At 35.5% G+C, this 25294-nt stretch overlaps 1 protein-coding gene across 4 annotated transcripts in view; it reads right to left on the reverse strand.

The window, feature by feature from the left end:
- Positions 1 to 25294, reverse strand: part of INPP4B (inositol polyphosphate-4-phosphatase type II B) — an 807120-nt gene that overhangs the window by 192678 nt on the left and 589148 nt on the right. For all 4 annotated transcript variants that reach the window (XM_025386323.1, XM_025386324.1, XM_025386325.1 and 1 more), the window contains 2 exons: positions 22239 to 22311; positions 6793 to 6940 (listed from right to left, as the gene is read on the reverse strand). In XM_025386323.1, coding sequence (XP_025242108.1) covers positions 6793 to 6940; positions 22239 to 22311 — 221 coding nt within the window. The remainder of the gene's footprint in view (positions 1 to 6792; positions 6941 to 22238; positions 22312 to 25294) is intronic.

Consider the following 25294-nt stretch of genomic DNA (forward strand, 5'->3'; position numbering starts at 1 on the left):
ATCACAACTCTGAGATTTTGTGTATGTACCATCTCAAATTTAATAAAAACAGTTCATGTTGAGTCCAAATGTCACACTAACTGTGAGACTAAGAGACTAATAGCAAGTGTGTTTTTAGATGGCAGCTGCAGACAAGACAGACCCTGTGTGCAAGTGATGGAAAAGTAGCTGCTGCGCCGTTACGTCTCTGCCAACAACATTTCCATTCAATGTCAGGATTGGCTGCAAAGAATAACCTCCTCCATTCTGCTCTATTATACATATGTGTATGCTTTAGACAACTAAGCGAACAGTAGACATACATGATTTCTGCAAACAAGACTCACACGGACTGACGCTTTCAGGTATACACCAACTTTCGATGTATGAAAGTTAATAATATACTTTAATGTTATGAGTGGGATTCCATTCTCGCTGATTTAAAAAAAATTATGAAATTGCTAATAATACTTTGTTTTTAATACATAGTTTGACTATATATAGAGACATTTCTATATACTATTTTCTTAATAGTATTCCTTTGCTATTTGCCTTCACAAATCCACAGTAAAAAATTAAAAAATCTTTATCTGTGAGTTGAAAAAACTGATCTCAATCATAGGAGGCTTTTAAATTCTCCATTTTCCACTCCCTTGGAAAAGTAGAGACTGTTACATAAGCAAATATTCAAATGATTGTCTAAACACTTCTATAGAGAGATGGCAACACACCAACTCACAACTGTTTACTCTGTTCATCAGCTTATACATAAATGTTTCAAATTGGGATTAAAAAAGAGGTAAAGGGTCAATTTATTATACAAAAGTATAGGATTTTAAAAATCCTGACTTCATGGAAGTCAAGGATTCACTAGGGTTGCAAATTCATCATCTTGGTAATTAAAGACAGGCCTGCTTTTGTCAATAAAGTTTTATTGAAACAGCTACAATTAATCATGCAAATATTGTCTATGAGTGCTTCTGTATTACAATGGCAGAGCTAAGTAGTAAGGACAGAGATCATATGCCTTGCAAAGACAAAAATATTTACTATCTTGCCCTTTAAGTAAAAGTTTTTGCTTACCCCTCAGGTAGGGCATGAATGAGTTCATATTGTATTTATTAATATTTTGTTAAAAATAATATATTTTACATATATATTTACTGTGCTTTACTGTGCTTAGCTTTATTGCTCTTTACAGATACTGTGTTTCTTTGTTTGTTTTTACAAATTGAAGATTGGTGGCAATCCTTCGTGAAGGTCTACCAGCTCCATTTTTCCAGCAGCATGTGCTTACTTCCTGCTTCTGTGTCACATTTTAGAATTGTTGCAGTGTTTTCAATGTTTTCATTATTATATCAGTCATGGTGACCTGTGATCAGTGGTCTTTGATATTACTATTGTAATTGTTTTGGGGTGCCATGAACCACACCCAAAAGACGGTGAACTTAGTCAATAAATGTTGTGTGTTCAGACTGCTCCAACTGGTCAGACATTCCACCATCTCCCTCCCTCTTCTCCTTGGGCCTCACTATTTCATGAAACACAAAAATACAAAAGGTAGGCCAATCTATAACCCTGCAATGGCCTCTCAGTGTTCATGAAAAAGAGTTACATGTCTCACACTTTAGATCAAAAGCTAGAAATGATTAAGCTAAGTGAGGAAGACATGTCAAAAGTCAAGAAAGGCTGAAAGTTAGGCCTCTTGTGCCAAACAGCCAAGTTGTGAATGCAAATAAAAAGCTTTTGAAGGAAATTAAAATTGCTACTCCAGCGAATACACGAATAATAAGAAAGCAAAACAGCCTTATTGCTGATGTGGAGAAAGTTACAGTTTTCTGGATAGATCAAACCAGTCACAACATTCCCTTAAGCCAAATTCTAATCCAGAGCAAAGTCCAAAGAGAGTTACTTCAATTCTATAAAGGCTGAGAGAGGTGAGTAAGCCAACGAAGAGAATTTGAAGCTGACAGACATTGGTTCACGAAGTTTAAGGAAAGAAGCTCTTTTCATAACATAAAAGTACAAGGTGAAGCAGCAAGCGCTGATGGAGGATCTGCAGCAACTTATCCAGAAGATTTAGCTAAGATCATTGATGGCGGTGGCTATCACTGATGAATGTGGTCTGGAACTGAATGCACAATACTTCTCAGTATGCCTGTGTGTGTGTGTGTGTGTGTGTGTGTACTCCCACAGGTCCTATACAGAACAATATATCAAAGGGACTTAGACACAGTTTGTATCTGCTACTCATTGGTTTACTACTCTTCACCAAAAAATGTTACAACTTAGTTAATATTTATGTTAAAATTTCAGATAATAGTTATTTAGTTTCCTTAGCAATGCAAATGACTATAATACAAGGTTTCTCAGGCAATACTTTTGTCTTTATGGATTAAAAAAAACAAGCAAAATTTTTGCTTAGTGGTTCTTCCAGTTTGGATTTCCAAGCATGTAAATGAATGGTCTGCACTCTTTACAACTATTGAAATGTAATGGTACTAAGGCACTTGTCATTTTCATTAAACAAGGCAAGAGTCTATCTGAATTGTGGGACTGGGAGGGAAGTTGGTACAAATAAAACACTTTCTGGGATCTAAGTAAAGGTAGTGGAAGAGCAGCTGAGAAAAAACCTCAGAGTAAAGCTTCCCCTGGAGATTACACGAAGAAGAATGCCTCAAATTCTTTTATAGGACAATTTCCCATTCTTAACATGCCTAATTTTTACATTATGGTACATTAATTTTATATCATCATATAATTTAATTTTTGTACTATATTACAAATATAATTCTTAAACTATTTTCTCAGTTGGATAGGATATGTCTTCAAGTAGGATTTTCAAGAATGTTTTGTGTATAATGGTTTCTGAGTTCTTGTATATGTCAGTACATCTCGCTTCATCCATAAAAAATTTATAACCTAACCCTATATAATAATGTAAAGCCACAGCCTTTTTCTCTCAGAAATCAGTAGATACTGTTCCATCGGGTTCTACAGGGAAGTATAATGCTAGCCTGATTTTAGCATGTAAAAGTAAAAACAAAACTGTAGACTCAGTAATTTTTTTAATGCTCTTTGTCAAGTTTTTTGCACTAACTGTTCTTCTCCAAGAACACTTAAAATTATTTAGTAATGTCCAGCTCTTTGTCTTGCACATCTAACATCTTCTCTCTCATCCATTTGAACCTTTTTTTCAACTTTCTTTAGCATTTAGGAAGAGCTTATTGTGTTTGTCTTCCACATTACAGATATGATGTCTTAGTGTTAAATCTTTTCTGCTGGCTCTGTGGATTTAATGTGGCCACTGCATCTTAAAATTTCATTATTTAGTGCATTACACTTTTCTTCATGACCTTTTTTCTTTAGATGGTTCCCTTTGTACAGATTTCTTATTCTGTTTTACAGTAACTATATCTTCTTACACTCCACTGAGACAGCTGGCCAATTTTCCTATAAGCTTTTCCTATTTCCCCTTTGAGTCTCCAGGATGAATTTTGAAAATCTCCTTTTCAATATAAAATTTAAAACATTCATTGTTGAATTTCTAAATAAATTCTAATGATAGGAGATTTATACAGAAAAGGTATTGGAGAAAGCCAAAAGTATACAGCCTGGCCATCACAGACCCTGGTGAGATTTTGGAATCTATCAGGTTTCTGTATCTTTTGTTTTCGTAGAATTAAAATGTAATTAAAATTTCTTCTCTGAACAATTCCAGTTTCTAATTTTGTCTCTGGCAATGGAGCTTCATATTGGGAGGCGGTATTTATTCATCTTTCCCAAAACTGCCCACCAGCCCCTTCTATGTGTTAGCAAATGTTTTGCTGTGAAGCATATGGAAATAACAAAAGAGATACAGAGAAAGTCATAAAGAGAATAGGGTAGGTGGATAATACTTTGATGTGTTAAAATAACAACAGTAATGACAGTGGCTATGACTACCAAAATTCAATAGCTTATTAGTTTCTTTCTCCTAATTCCCTACTCGTTCTTTCTCCCTTGATTTGCTATCATTGAATGCAGACAGAAGGATATTAGTGAGAATAGAAGTGGACTTTGAAGATAGCACTGTGGAGGACTCAAAAGTAGCAGACAAGCATTAGAAAGACAGCTGCTCATCCTTTAAGAGGTTTCTAAACTGAAGACAAAAGACAGGGTCACAAGACGATTTTCAAATTCAAATAGGATTACTCTTTCTTTTCCTAGCTTGTTGAATTTTTTTAATGAAGTGGTGTTAATGATCCATCAACTAAGATTTTCAACTCAAAAATATTAGGCTAAAATTGGTTATTATGTTAAATACTATATATAGTATAATAATAAATGCTATGTTAATGAATATAAGTTAATGAATTTCAGTGTTTTATGACATGTCTTATTTATTTATGTATTTATTTATTTATTTATTTATTTATTTATTTATTTGAGACGGAGTCTCACCCTGTCGCCCAGGCTGGAGTGCAGTGGTGTGATCTCAGCTCACTGCAAGCTCCGCCTCCTGGGTTCACGCCATTCTCCCACCTCAGCCTCCTGAGTAGCTGGGACTACAGGTGCCCGCCGCCACACCTGGTAATTTTGTTTCTGTATTTTTAGTAGAGACGAGGTTTCACCACGTTAGCCAGGATGGTCTCGATCTCTTAACCTAGTGATCTGCCTGCCTCGGCCTCCCAAAGTGCTGGGATTACAGGCGTGAGCCACCACGCCCGGCCGACATGTCATTATTTTATATTGTCTATGTCTTCAAAGACATTCTATTCCATTTATCTTATGTTTTATTGCTATATCATAGTTGTATATATTTTGGGGGTACATGTGATATTTTGATACTTGTATATGATGTGTAGGTCAGAGTAACTAGGATATTCATCACCTCAAAAATTTATCTTTTCTTTGTGTGGTGAACATTACAATTCTTCTAAGTATTTGGGATTACAGAATAAATTATTGTTAACTGTAATTAGAAATTTAGTTTTGGCTACATTAGATGTAGGTATTCTGGAGCCATTTAAAGGGTAAGCCCCTAGTTCTAAATTCTTAAGTCTGCTTCATGTGGCAACTCTTCTTCTGTGTTTTTCGGGTCCTGCCTGTAATCTCATGCTTGTCTACTGAGAGTCTTTCCTTATTCTGCATAACTCCTGTGAGGACTAGCTACCGTCTTCAACCCCTCAGGATAAAAAGGTGATCATTACATGGCTCTAGTAGGAGTGATTCTCGGTGTCCAGTGGTCTAGAACGCAATCATGTTGGGGATAATGACTTCTAAAATCCAAACTCCTTGTGCTTCTACTGTAATATATAAGCTTGCTTTATGCTTCCAGGTAATGTGTTTTGTCTATTGCCTACTGTCACTATGTCTGTTAGGTAGGGATAATGTTGAAAACCCATTTCAGAATAACTTGGCTGCTGCTTCTTGCAGTTGACTCTTACATAGTGCGCTTAGATTCCTGAGCATGCCATAGCTTCTCTTTGCCTGAGTCAATACGTGTTGTCTGATTTCTCTGGCTTTATGATCCTCACTCTGCTACTCTCAAATATTCACCTTTCTGTCTCATTTTTAGTGTTTATTTCCCTAGATTCAGATCACATTTTAATAATCCAGTTCCCTAATTTCCCTGAAATTGGGGTTCTATTTTCGTATTCATGCAGTCATGCCTACCCTAACCAATTTTGTTAACAGTTGCCAATTTGACCTGCCCTGTCTATGGTGTCCTCACTGGCTTAGGTTAATATGGAATCCCTGGGGACTTCAGAGTCTATCAAAAGAGTACAGTACTATTAAATAAATATGTGCACTAATGTGAGCATAAGGCCGGAACCCAAATGCTAGAAATTTCACACTCTGCTGTAGATTTCAGCAATTATAAAGTGTTAACTTTTTAAAAGTTGCTAATTTAATGAGATTTAGAACCTTAACAGGATTTTATATAATGTAGCATTCAGCATTTTTAATGTTATTACAGGTTTGTTTAAAAGGCAGAGAAACAAATTGATTAGTCATGGTCCAGAGATACTCTTAACAAGCAATAAGCTCTCAAATCCCTCTACCTTATTATAGCAACTGATTTAATTTTGTTGTACAATACTGTCTATTAGTATAGCATGTTTTATTCAGTCATCTCCAGTCATTTTTAGACTAATAAATTTCTGAAAGCCTTACTACAAACGAGAAGTCCAAAGGTGAGTCAAATAGGAATTATTTCCAGAAACAGCAACCATAAGCAGTTGAGGAAAAGACACAAGAATTATTACAAGATCAAAGCTCAAATTATTGGCTAGATACCAAGGTATCCAAGAAATATAGCTCAAACCACAAATGAAAGTAACATATGTAATGTTAAATTTTCTAGTAGCCATATTTTAAAAGTTTAAATAAAAAAAGCAGATGAGGTTAACTTTAGTAATATATTTTATAAAACCCCAATATATCCAAGTTAACATTTTGTATTAAATCATCTGCAAGCGTGTGCTAAGAATTAAAGATCTGGTGTGTATCTTACAGTGATAGAACATTTCATTTTGGATTAGTCATATCTCAAGTAATCGATAGTTACATAGGACTAGTGGCCACCATAGTATACAGTTCAGGTCTAGATTTTTACGTCATCATTATGCCTTTAGAAAAAATATTCTAGAGAAAAAATAATAATTGATAAGTATGTGAGGTAATGAAAATGTTAACTGGGTTCGATTTAGCTATTTCACAACACATACATATTTCAAAACATTGCACAGATTATATATAATTTGTCAATTAAAAATTTTAAATGATATAAAATAATTAATATGAGAGACAACAGTTATTTTCTCTTACCTGCACAAATCTTCTTTAATGTGAAGGGAAATCAATTCCTTAGGAATATGAAAGGAAAGAATGCTCTCTGACATTTGCTCTCGAATTCGCATCCACTTATTGTCAGATGTGGGAAATCTATATAATTTACATACTGGGTTCTTTAACACTGGAAAAAAAAAGAAAAAAATCATAGTTAAATTCTAAGCAAACGCATGTCAGGCGAAGCCCAATTAACAAAACCATTAGTCAAGGTAACACTTTTGTTATTCATTTGATCCAAAATTTCTTTTTAATCAAAATCCATTAGCGTATCTGAATTTCTAAGAATTTTATTTTGACATTTTTTTCAGTAGCTTCTGAGACATACAATCTTTGTTAAATTAAAAGAAAAAAATATACATCAGACTCCAAATCATAAATGTGGCTACTGTGGCTTTCTAATTTATTACCTATTGACTCTTGTCTTCTTCTAAAGTTTTATAAAGTGTATGTGTCTACAAATATACATTAAAGCATAAATATGTACACCTAATATACACTTTGAACAAATATATTTCTGAATTTCTTCTGATCACTTTTAGTCAACTTTACCTATTTACATAGTAGGTCACAAACTTATATGTTATTTTAGGAGTTACAAAAGGTCTTACTAAATGTTATTTCTTACATGTCAGAAAGGTTCACTCTTTTGTCTTAAAATCTGTTAAAATTCAAATACCAAGCATACTTTAGTACCAATGAGTCAATAACACACTTTCCTGAAACCACGTATTATCAGAGGCAAGGCAGAGGGACTGTGAAGAAACCGTATTTAGTATGCAGGGGAAAGTAACAAAGTCATGTAACCAAGAATTTTTTTAAAAGATTCAGAAAAAGCATATAGGATTAGATATTATGATAACATTCGATACTTATTAGTGAAGCCAGTACTCACACCACACTTTCAAACCATTGGGGGAGAATTTCATTTCCATTGCTCTTCAGCAATGAATGCCTATGTCACACTTACTTGATATTAGCGGGCAATAAAATATCAAGTCAGTCACCAGTCAAGAATCTATGATTAGTTGACTTCAGTTTAAATAAAGCTAATTAAAAACATTATTTGATATTGAAGCAGAAGGCTTTAAATAACATTGAACATGGTATGTGGGCTAGATCTCCTCAATGTACAGGGAAAAATTCTTTTCAAAATTTTACAGTTTGTAAGAACACCGTATTTCATTCACTACTTGGGTAAACGTACATATTTTTGCACACTGAAATGAGGATCTATTCATCCATTCCTCTGCAATCATCCACTCTCAAAGGTACACACGGGACATTATCATTATCAAAACTAGTACCATAATGGAAACTTTGATTTCGAACATCTCGTTCTTCAACTACCAGATTCAAAACTTCTAGTACACTTACATACCTCCTGCCAAGAATTAGAGTGCTCACTTTTCAACAGCACCAACAGAAGCCAGAAGAAAGTACACTATTTCTAGCATGTTGAGAGAAAATACTGCATTTTAAAATCTAGAGTGGTATGCCCCTAAAGATTATCTTTTGAATATAAGCACAATATTTAAATGTTGTCAATTTGGTTCTTTACAGAATACATACTTAGAGTTTATTATCTTTACTTTCTTTTTCCTGAAATATAAGGACTTACAGCCGATTAAGAAAAGAAAAAGTTTTATTCATTTGTGAAGTGACAGTGTTTCAAAGATATAAGAATTTGATTACTCCTTCTATTACAGTATCTCTGGAATAGGAAGAGAAAAAATATGTACTAAATTCGTTATGGTGTCCATATACCAAATATGGGATCTCATGAATTCCCAATATACCTAACATGGTCAGGAATATGCATGCATCATTTTATGGTAAGACAAACTTCGGTCCTTAAAATGGCCAAATTGTTTCTTATTTAGCAACATATATAAATATTTAGTTATTTGGTTTATCTAGACTCAGTATAAGTGCTATTTTTTAACCTCTTTTTTTTCATGATTACACAGAACTTTTGTATCGCCTAAAGCATGGTTAAAAATCCTTGGATTTTGCTTGCCTTTTATATATACATCAATAATAATTTTTTAGAAAAGTTGTATTTTTAATTATGTCACAAAATATAAAAGTCTTCATTTTCTCTGTTGATCTCAAAACAAATCCTTCTATTTTTAGTTTACTGTTTTCTCATATATATATATATAATATATATATATATTTTTTTTATTTTTTTATTTTGAGACAGGATCTCACTCCATCACCAAGGCTGGAGCTTAAATGTGAGCTCAGTGATCTTCCTGTCTCATCCTCCCAAGTAGCTGGGACTACAGGAGCATGGTAATTTTTTTTTTTTTTTTTTTTTTTTTGTGAAGACAGAGTTTCACCATTATTACCCAGGCTGGTCTTAAACTCCTGGACTCAAGCTATCCCCCCATTTTGGCCTCTCAAAGTGCTGAGATTACAGGTGCAAGCCACCACACCTGGCCCTATTTTTCCATTCTAATACTCTTCAATGCACTCTGAATATAAACCTTTGTTGAAATAGATTAAGCAGAAATCAAGGGTGGTTTGATTAATGAACTCCAGAACTCTCCTGTAACTACCAGGTACACAGCATCCAAGGACTCTCTGGGAATGTTGCTATTTATAAAGAAAATACTTGGAACAATTTAAAACCCAGGCACTTTAGTCATGCAAAAAATTGCCAGTGTGGTTGCCTATTTAAATTTTGTGGTATAGGTTCTGATCTTTTGAGACTCATAGGTCTCCAAACATTAGTAGTAAATTGCATATCTTTATCATTATCTCAATGTAGGTATAATGGAATCTACTTTGCAACCCAGTTTGACCCAGCAGTGTTGCTTATTAAACACCTATCATGTCTGAAGCAAGTATCATAAAATGCAGTATATGTATGTATCATATGTATCCTATGTATCATAAAATGCAGTATAACACAGTATTATTTTTAAAATGAATAAATTGGGTCTGAACTTTAAATATCATGCAAATTTGTTGCACTGGTTACACAAAGAGCAAATAAAACGTTCTCAACTCAAAATTCTTGATGGTCTGATGGCGGGGAGGTTTTGCTATCGTCACATAAAAGAAAGGCATGGTACTCATGTGTCCAATATTGAACAATGGGACACAAAAGATGAATGTTTTGTCAACTTAAAAAAAAAAGATTATTCTCTATAGCATACACACTCTGCTCACACACACTCCAGCTGTGTAAATAAGCAAATGACTGTGAATGACTTTCATCTCTGGCTCTCCACTGGTGGCAAGTATTTATTCATGCAGGAGATGACTTGCTGTCCATACAATAGGCTTATCTCAATAACAGTAACTATGTAATACCTATTATAAGCTCTTTTTAAAGAGAGCCCTGTGTGTATTCTCATCTTCATTTTTTCACAATTGCCATACAATTGCTAAAAATACCATGTGACCGATTAAATCAAAAGAAAAGTAGTTGAGATATTTTAGACCATATCATTGTATTGTGATAACAATGTGAGTAAAGTTCTGAACTAGTCCAGATCTTGATTGACACATTCCTCTTGAGGTCCACCCCTTGAGATCTACCCCTTGAGATGAACACAGAAGGAAAGCAAATGGCAGATTTTTCTTTCCTTTGAAATTGCAGCACAACTCAAATTTCTATATTGTTTCTCCCAGACTGTAATAGGGATATTGAACAAGGTAGCATGCCACCTGCTTTTTCATGGGATTCAGTAATTGTGAAAGCCAAACTGCTGCAGTTCTAAATTATCCAAAGTAAGGATGCCGAGGAAATGTTCAACAAAGCCAACATGGATAAAAAAGACTGCTGCTCAAGTAACCTTGGAGCAGAGAAGATAAACCAAAGAGATACCATAGAGATGGCCTTCTCTCTGCTGTTTCTGTAAACAAAGCTATGCTAGCAATATCAGTGAGTTCACTGGACAAGAAATTTTGGAAATACAGATTCAGGGTCCAGGGGATAATCAAAAAGCTCAAACATTTATTTCACCAGGTTATCGTTTATATGTTTCTCCAGAGGAAGCTAATCTGCGATTATCTTCACATACTTTCTTGCTTCCAGTACATGATAGAAGCAGCATATTTCAATGAATCCAACTTGATTGGCTTCAGGCCATACAGATTCATTATTGTACTACACTGCAGATTCTTGTAGAGAATCTATTCATTCCATAGTTTTAATTATGTAGTTGTTTAATTAATTATTCAGCTAAATGTACCTATATTGCCTATTCTCCAAAAGCTACATTATACTTTCTAAGGATAAGTCTGTAATCCAATTAGATACTGACACATCCTCATTTGTATTTGAAAATATCTTAGACTTAAACACATAATAAATGAACGTTGGCTCTTTTAAAGATTGGATGAGCACTGAGAAACCTAAACAGAAATTACAAAAACACTATCCTTAGCATGGCTTCAGAAAAGTGAGGGTAAGAAAAACCTGAGAGCAACTCAGAAAATACAGCAAACAGATACCCTGAATCCAGCCAAACTCACGAGCTCTTGGCCAAAAATAAGAAAAACTACTACAGATGTCGTAATAAAACACACATGCTTTATTTGTCTGCAGTTGGTGACAACTGGTGAATTTCACCTGTAGAATTTGGATTTTAGATCCCGGGTGGTTAGAAAAAGGACTGTCCTTAGGTCTGTTCATTGTGCTTCAGTGAGTGAAGGATACTATTTGTAAAGCTAGAAGCTAGCTCCTATGTCGTGCTGAGAAAACCAGACAACCTGTACTCTACTGCACTCATCAAGTTGTTTCTTGCCAGTATGCCTCTGGTCAAGGCATTCCATGCAAATCACAGGAACTCCCCACTTTCCTAACCACATGTAATCATCCTATAAACTTAGCTCAGCTATCGCCTCCTCCAGGAAGCCTTCTTCAGCTTATACTACCTCCCTCCCTATGTAGGTGTCTCTCCTTTTTACATCACACCACCATTTCTATCATGGATCTTACCAACTGTACTACAGTAGTCTGTTTAGTAGTCTATGTCTCCTGTGGGAATATGAGCTTTGTGTGTGTTGGGGGGAGAGTGGTGGAGAGAGCTGTGTAGTTTTTCTGGTTCTCTTTTTTTCCTCCTGTACTTACCATAATGCCCAGTAAATAAAACATACAGAAATGAGTCTTAGATCTTACGACTCAGATGTTTCTCGTCATTACTCTCCCCATGAAGAGAGCAGGTAGGACACCACCAATTGTGGAAATTGAGAGGGGAAAATGCAAGAAGGAAGAGTATAATTAAAAGCCCCAATGCAAGAGAGAGCACAGGGATCAGAATCAGGGAAAAGATTAACCATAACTGAAAGATCCCTTCATGTCCTTCCACAAAATGTAAACTTTTTGACTATTATCACTTTCTTGCCCGTATTGGTTTTCTTCTCGTTTACCTAAAGGAGGAAGAGGAGGAGATAAATGGACTTACAAAGATAGTTGAAGCATTTAAAGTCATCTAAGAGATGGTCCTATTCATTATTAGATAGCGAAGTTTACCCTTCCCTTTGAAGCTACTTAACATCTTAAGTTAAATATTGTATTAGCACACAGTAATGAAAACATATGGAAATTTCAAAAGAGCAAAGCCAGTGGATTGCATCACATTTGTTAAAACAGCAAAGGGCAAATAAATCTAGGGAGGAAGTAAAAAGGATCAAGGGCCAATGTTATAAACCAAGATGGCCCCAAATTTTACATACCAGAGACTTACAACCACTGAGGCAAAACCCATTTAAATCACATGGAGAAAATATATTTTGTTAATATAAAATGAATATCATCTGATATTCAACAAGGTAGTGAATTTAGTAATGCATGAATGAAAGGAAAAACAAGGAAAAACTTGGCATTTGCTTTTGGCTGGAATTCATCAGGACTCAAAATGAGTACGGTAGGGAATAGTTTTGACTATCTTAAAATATTCTGAATCATGCATTGCTTTGGATGGGGGTGGTAATGAGGAGAAAGTTATCTCAATATTTAGCTTAATTGTGTGGTATTGTGAAAGTCAATTAAAATCTATGGTGCTACATGAAGTAGAACAAACTTTATTATTATTGTTATTATTATACTCTTAAGTTCTGGGATACACGTGTAGAACATGCAGGTTTGATACATAGGTATATACGTTCCATGGTGGTTTGGTGCACCCATCAACACGTCATTTATGTTAGGTATTTCTCCTAATGCTATCCTTCCCCTAGACCCCACCCACCGACAGGTCCCAGTGTGTGATGTTCCCCTCCCTGTGTCCATGTGGTCTCATTGTTCAACTCCCACTTATGAGTGAGAACATGTGGTGTTTGGTTTTCTGTTCCTGTGTTAGTTTGCTGAGAATGATAGTTTCCAGTTTCATCTATGTCCCTGCAAAGGACATTAACTCATCCTTTTTTATGGCTGCATAGTATTCCATGGTGCATATATGCTCCCCCACTTTTTTTTTTTTTTTTTTTTGAGACGGAGTCTCACTCTCTCTCCTAGTCTGGAGTGCAGTGGTGCAATCTCGGCTCACTGCAAGCTCTGCCTACTGGGTTCATGCCTCAGTCTCCCAAGTAGCTGGGACTACAGGCGCCCACCACCATGCCTGGCTAATTTTGTTGTTGTTGTTGTATTCTTAGTAGAGACAGTGTTTCACCGTGTTAGCCAGGATGGTCTCGATCTCCTGACCTTGTGATCCACCCGCCTTGGCCTCCCATAGTGCTAGGATTACAGGTGTGAGCCACCGCACCCAGCCCACATTTTCTTTATCCAGTCTATCACTGATTGGCATTTGGGTTGATTCCAAATCTTTGCTATTGTGAACAGTGTTACAATAAACATACACGTGCATGTGTCTTTATAGTAGAATGATTTATAATTCTTTGGATATATACCCAATAATGGGATTGCTGGATCATATGTCTGTGGGCCACATAAATGTCTTCTTTTCAGAAATGTCTGTTCATATCCTTCACCCACTTTTGGATGGGTTTTTTTTCTTGCAAATTTGTTTAAGTTCCTTGTAGATTCTGGATATTAGCCCTTTGTCAGATGAATAAATTGCAAAAATTGTCTCCCATTCTTTAGGTTGCCTGTTCACTCTGATGATAGTTTCTTTTGTGTGCAGAAGTTCTTTAATTTAATTGGATCCCATTTGTCAGTTTTGGCTTTGGTTGTCATTGCTTTTGGTGTTTTGGTCATGAAGTCTTTGTCCATGCCTATGTCCTGAATGGTATTGCCTAGATTTTCTTCCAGGGTTTTTATGGTTTTAGGTCTTATGTTTAAGTCTTTCATTCATCTTGAGTTAATTTTTGAATAAATTGTAAGGAAAAGGTCCAGTTTCAGTTTTCTACATGTGGCTAGCCAGTTTTTCCAACACCATTTATTAAATAGGGAATCCTTGCCCCATTGCCAGTATTTTACTGAGGATTTTTGCATCGATGTTCATCAGGGATATTGGGCTGAAATTTTCTTTTTTTGTTGTGTCTCTGCCAGGTTTTTGTATCAGGATGATGCTGGCCTCATAAAATGAGTTATGGAGGAGTCCCTCTTTTTCTACTGTTTGGAATCATTTCAGAAGGAATGGTACCTGCTCCTCTTTGCTTGTTTGTGTCAGGTTTGTCAAAGATCAGATGGTTCTAGACGTGTGGCATTATTTCTGAGGCCTCTGTTCTATTCCAATATGTGTGTGTGTGTGTGTGTGTGTGTGTGTGTGTGTGTGTGTGTGTTTGTGTATGTGTGTCTGTTTTGATACTGGTACCATGCTGTTTTGATTACTGTAGCCTTAGAGTATAGTTTGAAGTCAGGTAATGTGATCCTCCAGCTTTGTTCTTTTAGCTTAGGATTGCCTTTGCTATATGGGCTATTTTTTTGTTGTTCCATATGAAATTTAAAGTAGTTTTTTCTATTTCTGTGAAGAAAGTCAATGGTAACTTGATGGGGATAGCATTGAATCTACAAATTACTTTGGGCAGTATAGCCACTTTCATGATATTAATTCTTCCTATTCATGAACATAGAATGTTTTTCCATTTGTTTGTGTCATTTCTTATTTCCTCTCAACAGTGGTTTGTAGTTCTCCTTCCAGAGGTCCTTCACATCCCTTGTAAGTTGTATTCCTAGGTATTTATTCTCTTTGTAGCAATTGTGAATAGGAGTGATTTGTGAATCACTCATGATTTGGCTCTCTGTCTATTATTGGTGTATAGGAATGCTTGTGATTTTTGCACATTGATTTTGTATTCTGAGACTTTGCTGAAGTTGCTTATCAGCTTAAGGAGATTTTGGGCTAAGACGATGGGGTTTTCTAAATATATAATCATGTAATCTGCAAATAGAGATAATTCGACTTCCTCTCTTCCTATTTGAACACCCTTTATTTCTTTCTCTTGCCTGATTGTCCTGGCCAGAAATTCCAATACTATGTTGAATAAGAGTAGTGAGAGAAGGCATCCTTGACTTGTGCTGGTTTTCAAAGGGAATGCTTCCAGCTTTTGCACATTCAGTATGATATTGACTGTGGGTTTGTCATAAATAGCTCTTATTATTTTGAAATACATTCCATCAATACCTACTTTATTGAGAGTTTTTAGCATGAAGGGGTGAATTTTATTGAAGGCCTTTTCTGCATCTATTGTGATAATCATGTGGTTTTGTCATTGGTTCTGTTTATGTAATGGATTATGTTTATTGATTTGCATATGTTGAACCAGCCTTGCATCCCAGGGATGAAGCCGACTTGACTGTGGTGGATAAGCTTTTTGATGTGCTGCTGGATTCAGTTTGCCAGCATTTTATGGAGGAATTTCGCATGGATGTTCATCAGGGATATTGGCCTGAAATTTTCTTTTTTTGTTGTGTCTCTGCCAGGTTTTTGTATCAGGATGATGCTGGCCTCATAAAATGAGTTAGGGAGGATTCCCTCTTTTTCTATTGTTTAGAATAGTTTCAGAAGGAATGGTATCAGCTCCTCTTTGTACCTCTGGTAGAATTTGGCTATGAATGTCTAATCCTGGTCTTTTTTTGGTTGGTAGGCTACTAATTACTGCCTGAATTTCAAAACTTGTTATTGGTCTATTCAGGGATTCAACCTTTCTGGTTTAGTCTTGGGAGGGTGTATGTGCCCAGGTATTTATCCATTTCTTCTAGATTTTCTAGTTTATTTGCATAGAGGTATTTACAGTATTCTCTGATGGTAGTTTGTATTTCTGTGGGATCAGTGGTGATCTCCCTTTTATCATTTTTATTGTGTCTATTTGATTATTCTCTCTTTTGTTCTTTATTAGTCTGGCTAGTGGTCCATCTATTTGTTCATCTTTTCAAAAACACAGCTCCTGGATTCATTGATTTTGGGGAGGGTTTTTTGGCGTTTCGCTCTCCTTTAGTTAGAGGCAGTACAAAATTTTTAATGAGACTTAAGGAAAGTAGTAAATTATTTCATTCCAAACCTAAATAATTACATTTGAACATCTTTCTCAAAGAAAAAATAATAATTGAGTTTTCTGTTATCTGAAGCATAAATTCAGATAAGACACACCTGTTGTTTACCATTTAACAAGCATTATTGTATTCTTGTATGGAAGAATCTCTGTGTTCTCCAGAGGGAAAGAAGGCATCATACCTCCTGCACCTGCCCTCCAGCCTCCTGTGCTCCCATCTGCTCTAGGCACCTTCCACTCCCAGGAAATGTTTATATTGTACATCACCAGAATGATGCCTCACTGACTGCTGACCACCCCCATCCCAAGATCAGGTTAGCTCTGGGCATTTTTCCCTTTAAGTGGGTATCAGTGAACGGATTGCATTTATATCCAGACTCCAAGACTATCAATTTTTGAAGCTTTTCCCCCATGAGATTTAAGAAAGAAAAGCACCCTTTCCTCCCGTTCCTTTCCCTCTCTCTGTCTCTAGCTCTCTGTCTCTGTGTTTCTCTCTATTTTATTTTATTTTATCTTATTTTATTTTGTTTTATTTTATTTTTTTGAGATGGAGTTTTGCTCTTGTTGCCCAGGCTGGAGTCCAACGGCATGATCTTGGTTCACTGCAAACCCCACCTCTTGGGTTTTCAAGCAATTCTCCTGCTTCAGCCTCCTGAGTAGCTGAGATTATAGGTGCCCACTACCACACCCAGCTAATTTTTGTATTTTTAGTACAGATGGGGTTTCACCGTGTTGGCCAGACTGGTCTTGAACTTCTGATCTCAGGTGATCTGCCCACCTCTGCCTCCCAAAGTGCTGGGATTTCACTCTCACTTTCTCTGTGTGTGTGTGTGTGTGTGTGTGTGTGTGTGTGTGTTTAGGTTTAGAAGTCACCATTCTTTAAAGGGCCACGTGGGGAAATCAACTCTCTTGCTTGGTTCTCTTGAAATCTCAGCGGCACATTCAGCAGGGCTAGAAATTTTTATTCCTTATAACGATTTTTTTTTTAACCAATAAATTATTCACCAAATTCTAACTGATTGGAGATTTCTAGACCAATGGGAGAGGGTACATGCTAAATAATGAAGAATTCAATTTATAACGTTTAAGTGCCCAGAGCTTGTTAACATAAAATAATATAGACTGCAAATAAAAAAGTAATGTTCCTTCCTCTTAAGTAGCTTACAATCTAGTATCTTCTTCAAAACAACAATAATAGATAATTTAACCCTATTTGGTGAAAAAGAATCAAAGCTGTGAAGCAAGAAATACAAATACCAGTAAGTTCTCCACATAGGAAGGCGAACTGCACATATTTATGACTAATAGCAGCACAGTTTCCTCATTTTTGTTTGGATTCTAACTCCCACAGTCATGGAAATCATGGCTGTTACATATACAAAAATACTGTATCAGATCTAATGCTTGCTGAGACAGGGAGCTCACTGTAAATGGGACCAGAATGGGAAACTTTGTGACAGGGTCTACTAGATTCTTAGATTTGGCATGGGAATTTTAGGGTCCATGGGCTGAAGTACTCTGTAGAATTATACAATAATTTTACCAAAAAAAAGAGAGAATTAAGGAATTTACAGAGAATTGTGTTTAAAACACTTTTTTAAATGTTCTATCACTGGTCAGACTTTTTAACTGTAAATAGTAACCCCTGAGAAAGAAAACTATAAATGCCAAATATTCCTCCATATAAAACTGATGAAAATGAATACTTTCATTAAGTGTTTCTAAAAAGGAGAACAATGTAAACGCTAACCTATGCTACATCAGCTTCAAACATTTGAGAGCCAAAAAGGAAGTAAAAAACTGTTTAGGTTAATTTGGTCATTTAAAAATAATTGAAAGGCAAAGAAGCTGAACTGTCTTTCAGGACCAAACTGCTGGTTGAAAAACTTAGGCTTTAAAACCATTTCTTCTGTCAGCCCATCCAGTGTTCTTGTATCAATACAGCAATTATTATTGCTGTGCTGCAGACAAGGTACCTCAGTTAGTGTGACTTAGGCACCAAACTCCATGACTGTGTGAAAGACCTACCATCTCCCCTTCTATACAGTCAAAACTCATTTCCCCTACTCCCCTTTCCATTCCACCTCCCACAGAAAATAATTTAAAGTTTTCTTAGTACTATTTTATTTAAATAAGCAAATAATTAGAGATAAGTCTACTTTTTAACAACTTAATTTTATCAGTTATATAGTTAGAAAGTCAAACTAAGTAAGACCTTCACATGTCTATTACATACTGTGTCTTCTAGTGTGTGCCTTGTTTGTATTCCCATGTAATTAAGGTACTTCTATATCTTTCTTATGGAATTGTAAATTCTGCCCCACCTGTTCCTTATTCTCTCTCTCCTTCCACCCTAAATTCCCCATATTCCCAACATCCACATTCAATTTGCAAGGGCATGAAAAGGGTGAGGACTTTGGGGCAAGTGTTTTCCTTCTTAGTTTTACAACAGATAAGTGAACTTCCTGATTTATACCAAAATCTCTAGAGATGTAAATAGAATAGTGAGGAACTGATATAAGATATGACATTCTCTCCCACTCAGTAAGTACTTCATAACTCACTGGAGACTTGAAAAATCCATTTAAGACATTAATACAAAGACTTGAGAAGAATGTCAATAGATTACTTTGCCCACAGATTAAAGAAATACCACATGGGTATAGAATGGATTAATTCCAGAGTTGCTGAGTTTAGATAAATAAATAGAACAAAAGATTAAAGTCATACATATACATATTTTATATCTGCACAATGCACCTTTATATTTTCAACAGAAACATATTATGAATAGCACTTAGTTGTCTTTTTATAAGGTTTTTAAAAATCCAGTCTTTATAACATTTGATTTTCATTTAGTCTCATCTTCTCCTAATATAAGATGACTCCAAGAAAATATCTGTGACAAATATCCTAGGTTCTGAGTGGTCCTCCAGGTTGACTGGACTAAAGACATTTAGAATTATCTTCAGAACTAAGTGGACTGTCACCACCAAACTGTCACCTCCATGAAAGGAGAAAAGCAATAATTAATCATCTTTCACTCCACAAAGTATATTTAAATTGCAGAATGCAGCTGCTCCCATCAATTTTATGTCAGTAGCTTTTGTCATATTACAGTTTATCTGTAACAAACAAATACCCTGGTAGTCTGGAAGAATTAGTATGGCTTCCAAGACTTATGCCTTACAGAATTTATGGCACAGCTATGGAGAAGTAATGATCTATTTTTCAATATGATCTCTCTGTCTCTTCTTCCATAAGTAATATGTTTGTTTGATTTTAAAGTAATGTTTCTCTTTCTCCTTGAAATTTATACTTAACCAATAAGTATCACAAAATGCCACTTCTTTTTGTGTGTATAAAAAAGTTAGAGGGTTCACATAAGTCAATCATTAAAATGTGTCTTATTATAGTATAGATGGTTTCGATGATAACCTGAATCAAGCTGTATTTAACATGAACTTAATATCCCACTCAAATTTATTTTTAAAAATTAACATTTAATGAAAGAAATAAATTATGGTTTGTGAACATATTAAAAAGAACTAAAGGTTTAGCCAACTTTCAGGTGAAAAACAAATGTGAGAAGGACCCTTTGATAATACTTTAAATATTTTAAGAACACTAATAACTCAGGTGTTTTTTAGCATGTATGGTTGATTTATTAATAGCTTTCTGGGTAGACCCTTCAAAACACTATTTAGTACATACCCCACAGTATTATACCTTTCATAAAAACTAAGAAAAATCCCATTTCATTTGGCTGTAGGTTGAGAAACGTCTTCTTCCTTGGGTTAATTCTTCATTCTGTGAAAGTGGACTTGATGTTTTGAAACATATTTCTCAATTAAATTGCATTTTATTTATCTGTGTGTATAAACAGAGCCAAAGGGATGCCTCTCCTTCCCCATTCCCTATTGTTAGCTGCCTCCTGCAAGAGAAAACTGCTAATAATTTAGGGGTTATGTATTTATAAGCTGTTGATGTTCTGTATTATTCATTAACCTGATTATCATGCTATCTATGTCACTGCTTAAATGTACAACATGGCAGGGCTAGAAAAAAGAGTAAGGTATTTTACTGCGACACCAATTTGTTGATTAATGTCTTCTTAGTAATACCACAGCTTTGAGCAAAGGCCTTGGAATCAAAGTGGGTTTAAATTCTGGACCCATTGTTTACTGCATAGGTTATCTTGAAGACTTCCTCATTTGTGAAATATGGATAATGATAGTACCTTCCTCATAGCACATGTCAGAGGATTATCTAAGACAAGGTATATAAGATATTAGCATATTGTCTGTCACTACAGTAGTCATTATTTACTAACGGTCATTTAATTTACATTATCATTTAAAAATTGGTTCCATAATTTTACATATTCATATCACATATATTTTAACTGTACTATATGTCTCAATTTTATTCATAAATACATTTAATATATAGTCTAATACCTTGTTAAAATGCAAACATATTACTGTGAATAAAGCAATACACACATATATACCCAAGAATGTACAAATGTGATTATTAATTTTTCCTACTGAATCCATATATCTATTGTTTTAACAACTTTATGAGTTACATAATTAGGAAGTCAAACTAAACAAGAGCTTCACACTGTGTTCTAGTGTTTCTTGTTTGGGATAGTACATGATCCAATAGCTAAAAGAAATTTACAGTCATGTGTAGTTTAACAAGGAGATATTTTCTGAGAAATTAGCCATTAGGCAATTTCATCATAGTGCAAAGACCACAGGATACACTTACAAATACCTAGGCGGTAGAGCCTACTACATAGCCTATTGCTCCTAGGTTACAATCTGTATAGTATGTTACTGTGTGTAAAACTTTAGGTAACTGTACCATAATGTTAAGTATTTATGTACCTAAACATATCTAAACATCGAAAAGATACAGTAAAAATATGGTATAAAAGATTAAAAATGGTACACCTGTAAAGGGCACTTGCCATGAATGAAGTCTGCAGTGCTAGAAGTTGCTCTGGATGAGTCAGTGAGTGTGTGGTGGGTGAATGTGAAGACCTAGAACATTACCATACTCTACCGTTGACTTCATAAACAGTGTACACGTAGGCTACAACATTTTAAAAATCTTTTCTTTCTTCAATAATAAATTAACCTAGGATTACTGTAACTTTTTTACTTTATAAACTTTTAAATTTTCTTAACTTTTTGACACTTGCATAATAACATTTAGCTGAAAACACAAATACATTGTACAGTTGTACAAAAGTATTTTTTCTTTCTTCCTTCTTCTATAACTTTTTATTTTATTTTATTACTTTTTAATTTTTTATGTTAAAAACTGAGACAAAAACACACACATTAACCTAAGCCCACACAAGATCAGGATCACCAAGATGTCACTAGGCGATAGAAATATTTTAGCTGTGTTATAATCTTATAAGACCACTGTCATATATGTAGTTGTCATTGACCAAATGTCATTATGCAGCACATGATCATATTTGTTTTTTGTTTGTTTGTTTTTTGAGACGGAGTATCGCTCTGTCTCCAGGCTGAAGCACAGTGGCGCGATCTCGGCTCCCTGCAACCTCTGCCTCTCGGGTTCAAGCAATTCTCCTGCCTCAACCTCCAGAATTGCTGGGACTGCAGGCACACACCACCGCGCCCAGCTAATTTTTGGTGTTTTTAGTAGAGACAGGATTTCACCATGTTAGCCAGGATGGTCTCAATCTGTTGACCTCGTGATCCGCCTGCCTCGGCCTCCCAAAGTGATGGGACTAGGGACGTAAGCCACCACGCCTGGCCGATCACATCTGTTTTGCCATATAGCTAGCACATTTATCTTTCCTGTGGAATTGTACGATCTTCCCTCATTCTGCTAGTTCCTCATGATTTCCCAGTGTATTTACTAAGTTTCACAAACAACTGTGAGAATGTTGGTTCAGTGTTGATTTTATATAAAATTAAAATTCATTTTCACATGAAACTAACGTAAGTATTTAAAACTGAGTTACATACCTGAATTCAAAAAAGGTAAGTTATCTTTTCCGCTCACACTTTCTGGGGCTGTACATTCACATACCAGGGCACACTAGGAAAAAATGTAAAAAAAAAATTTGAAAATAATCAAAATAAGAAATGATATTCTTTTATTTTCTTTGCAAAACATAAGGCTATGTACACGGTTCCAAAAAGTCTTGAATAAAATACTTTTAAAAAACTATTTCTAGTTTTATCTTTACTACGAAGAGTATTTAACTTGTGATTTACTTAAATGTATATGTAATATGCTTATATTAAATAATGATAGAGGCTACTCAGGGAAAAAATTAAGAAGAGAAAAATGATTACTCCCAACATGCTAGAGATATGTTCCTAGCACAGTAAATCATATTTGACAAGCTGAATCATTTTGTATTTCTTTCACCTGAGCTAATTTCAGATCAACAGAAAGCAAATTATTGTCTAGAGTTTAAGTAATTGCAACTTTAAATAAAAGAAAAAATATGTTGAAACCACTAGTTATACAGGGCAAAAGATTATTTTGTCTCCAGCAAAACAATGCAAACACTTGCTCAAAAAGTATGAGGATCATTTATAAATAAGCTGATCTGTGGAATCCATAATGAACTGATTAAGCTCCTGACCTTTACGGTAATGTCAATGTCTCAACAGAAAGAAAGAAGAGATACAGAAGAGCACGTGGATATGTTCCTAGTGAATGAACCGTGATGGGAGAGAATGTCCCAGACAATTCCTCATTAAATGTGGTACTCTCCCTCAGCTTCCTGTGAAACTGTAATGGAAAGAGGAAACAAAATTCTTCTGGCCCCAGGAGTTGGACAAGATCTATTTTCACACAGGCAGGCTCTAGCATTTGTGTCTTCAAATGAGTTTCCTTTTATCTTTAGAAAAAACATGCAGGTGGCGGTGGGGACAGGGAAAGAGGAGAGTGAATTTTCACAGCAAAGATACCCCATATAAACAAGTAAATGCAAACATAACAAAGCAAACATACACACGAAAATTGCAGAAAGTTCTTTTGGTGACAAAGTCTGAGGAAACCAGCCATCCTTCTGTAAGTTTTGCATGGCTCTGCTTAAGGGGCTCTGAGGGCTCAGACAAGCTTCTCCAAGGTTCTATCAGCCTTGCTTGAGCTATTTCCCCACTGTTCTGTCTCCCTCCACCTCTCCTTCCCCAGGCACTGGCCCTCATTGAGAATCATAGACACTAAGGTCACTTTTAACAATGGAATGTTTACATTCCTCAAACATTTTGAGGAAGAAGACAAAGAATTCAAAACACTGATTTAAATGTTACTTTCTGTTTTCTTAGAGTCTACTGCTTATTCCACAATCAACATTCATCACATTACTCAGTAAATTTTTTGTTGGGGTACAAAAAATTGTTTCATAATTTTTTTATTGAGGTCCTAGTCGACTGAAAGAACAAATGACTGAAAATAGCTCTTAAAATTTGATGTTCTCTAAATCACACTTCTGACCACCCAGAAGTCAGAGGTGCACTTCCTCTAATCCACAGCAAGTTTGGAAATGCACTTCCTAAATCACTAGAATGATGTTCAATGATACTAGAAATACATAAAATTTTAATTTCTCCTATTTTCAATATTTCCTTTAATTCTTTTAGCATATACAGGGCTGTTAAAATAATTTCTCATCAACATTATATTCATCATATCAGTGTTCTATGCTATAATAAATAATAGATACTTATTTAGCTCAGAGTCTTATGGCTTACAGCGGAGTACATGATCTGTTTCTCCCCACCCCATGAATCTCAGCACTCAATTCCAATCACTTCTCCTCGACCCCTGAGCTCCAGTCACACTGGCCTATTTGCTGCTCTTTCAACACAGCAAGCATGCTGCCACCTCGGGGCCTTTGCTCTTGCTATTCATGCTACCTAGAATTTGTATTCCTGCCATATATCCCCATCTCACTCCCTTATTTCCTGAAAGTTTCAGCTCAAACATCACATTATCAGTGAATCTTTCCTTAACCAACATCTAGTATAAACAACCATGCCTAAGCACCACCTGTTCCTTTCACCCTGTCTTTTTTTCTGTATAGCATATAGCACCAGTCAGTAATTTATTACCTGTTATTTTAATTGTTTACTTCCCCTGAAGGTACCATCTGTATCTCTCTGGTTCATTGCTGAATCTCCAGAAATTAGTAGAATGCTTAGAACTTAGTAGGTGATATTTTTGATAAATGAATGATGATTATTTGCCTACAAATATTCTCTATAAGGTAAGGCTGGTTATAATACTTTCAATTTTACATTTGGAGGAAATAAGGGGATAAGACCTTCTGAGACTGGTCCTTAGCCACTCAAAGACTCCACCTTTCCTCTGAGCACTGCTGATAAACTACAATGAAAACAGTACTTCAAATAACAGGAGCAAGATGGCCTGAGAAAAGCAGAAGGTTTTCATAAGGGGATGTATTAATACTCCACTTATACTATTTTTGCTGGTATCATAAATAAGTAAGACATTTTCTTTCCTTTTGTAGAAATCACAATCCCTTTGGTCACCAGTGCTATGCTACATTCCAATACAACATAGATCTTAAACTAACAGGAGAGACAAGGCAGGGGCTGAACTAAACTAAGCTGCTCCCGTGCCTCACTGGAGGATGCTCCTAATAACACTTCAATCCTGACAGGAAGCTGATCATCTCTGCTGCAGGCAAAGAAGGGCTGTGCTCAATGCGAAGACTTTTCCTGTCTCAATCAATCCTTTTGGCTGTTACTGATTGGGTTTTCTCATTTTTCACCTGATTTTATTATTTGGTTCCTACTTATCCTTTCTCTAATAGTATTGTCTTTGACTACTTCAAAAGTTGTTCTGTAAGTTTCTTTCTTTTTCTTCCACAATCCTACACTGTTTACCACATGCCATCTTATTTATTGATCCACCAATTGGCATGGAGTTATATGCAGTCACATATTGTCTCTGCTATAGGATAACTTTTAGCTTTACTTCCTTACTTCTTTAAAGTAAAGTTGACTTCATTTATTCATTTATTTCTGAGTTAGACTGTTTC

This window comes from Theropithecus gelada, chromosome 5 (assembly GCF_003255815.1).
Source record: "Theropithecus gelada isolate Dixy chromosome 5, Tgel_1.0, whole genome shotgun sequence".
Classification (NCBI taxonomy): domain Eukaryota; kingdom Metazoa; phylum Chordata; class Mammalia; order Primates; family Cercopithecidae; genus Theropithecus; species Theropithecus gelada.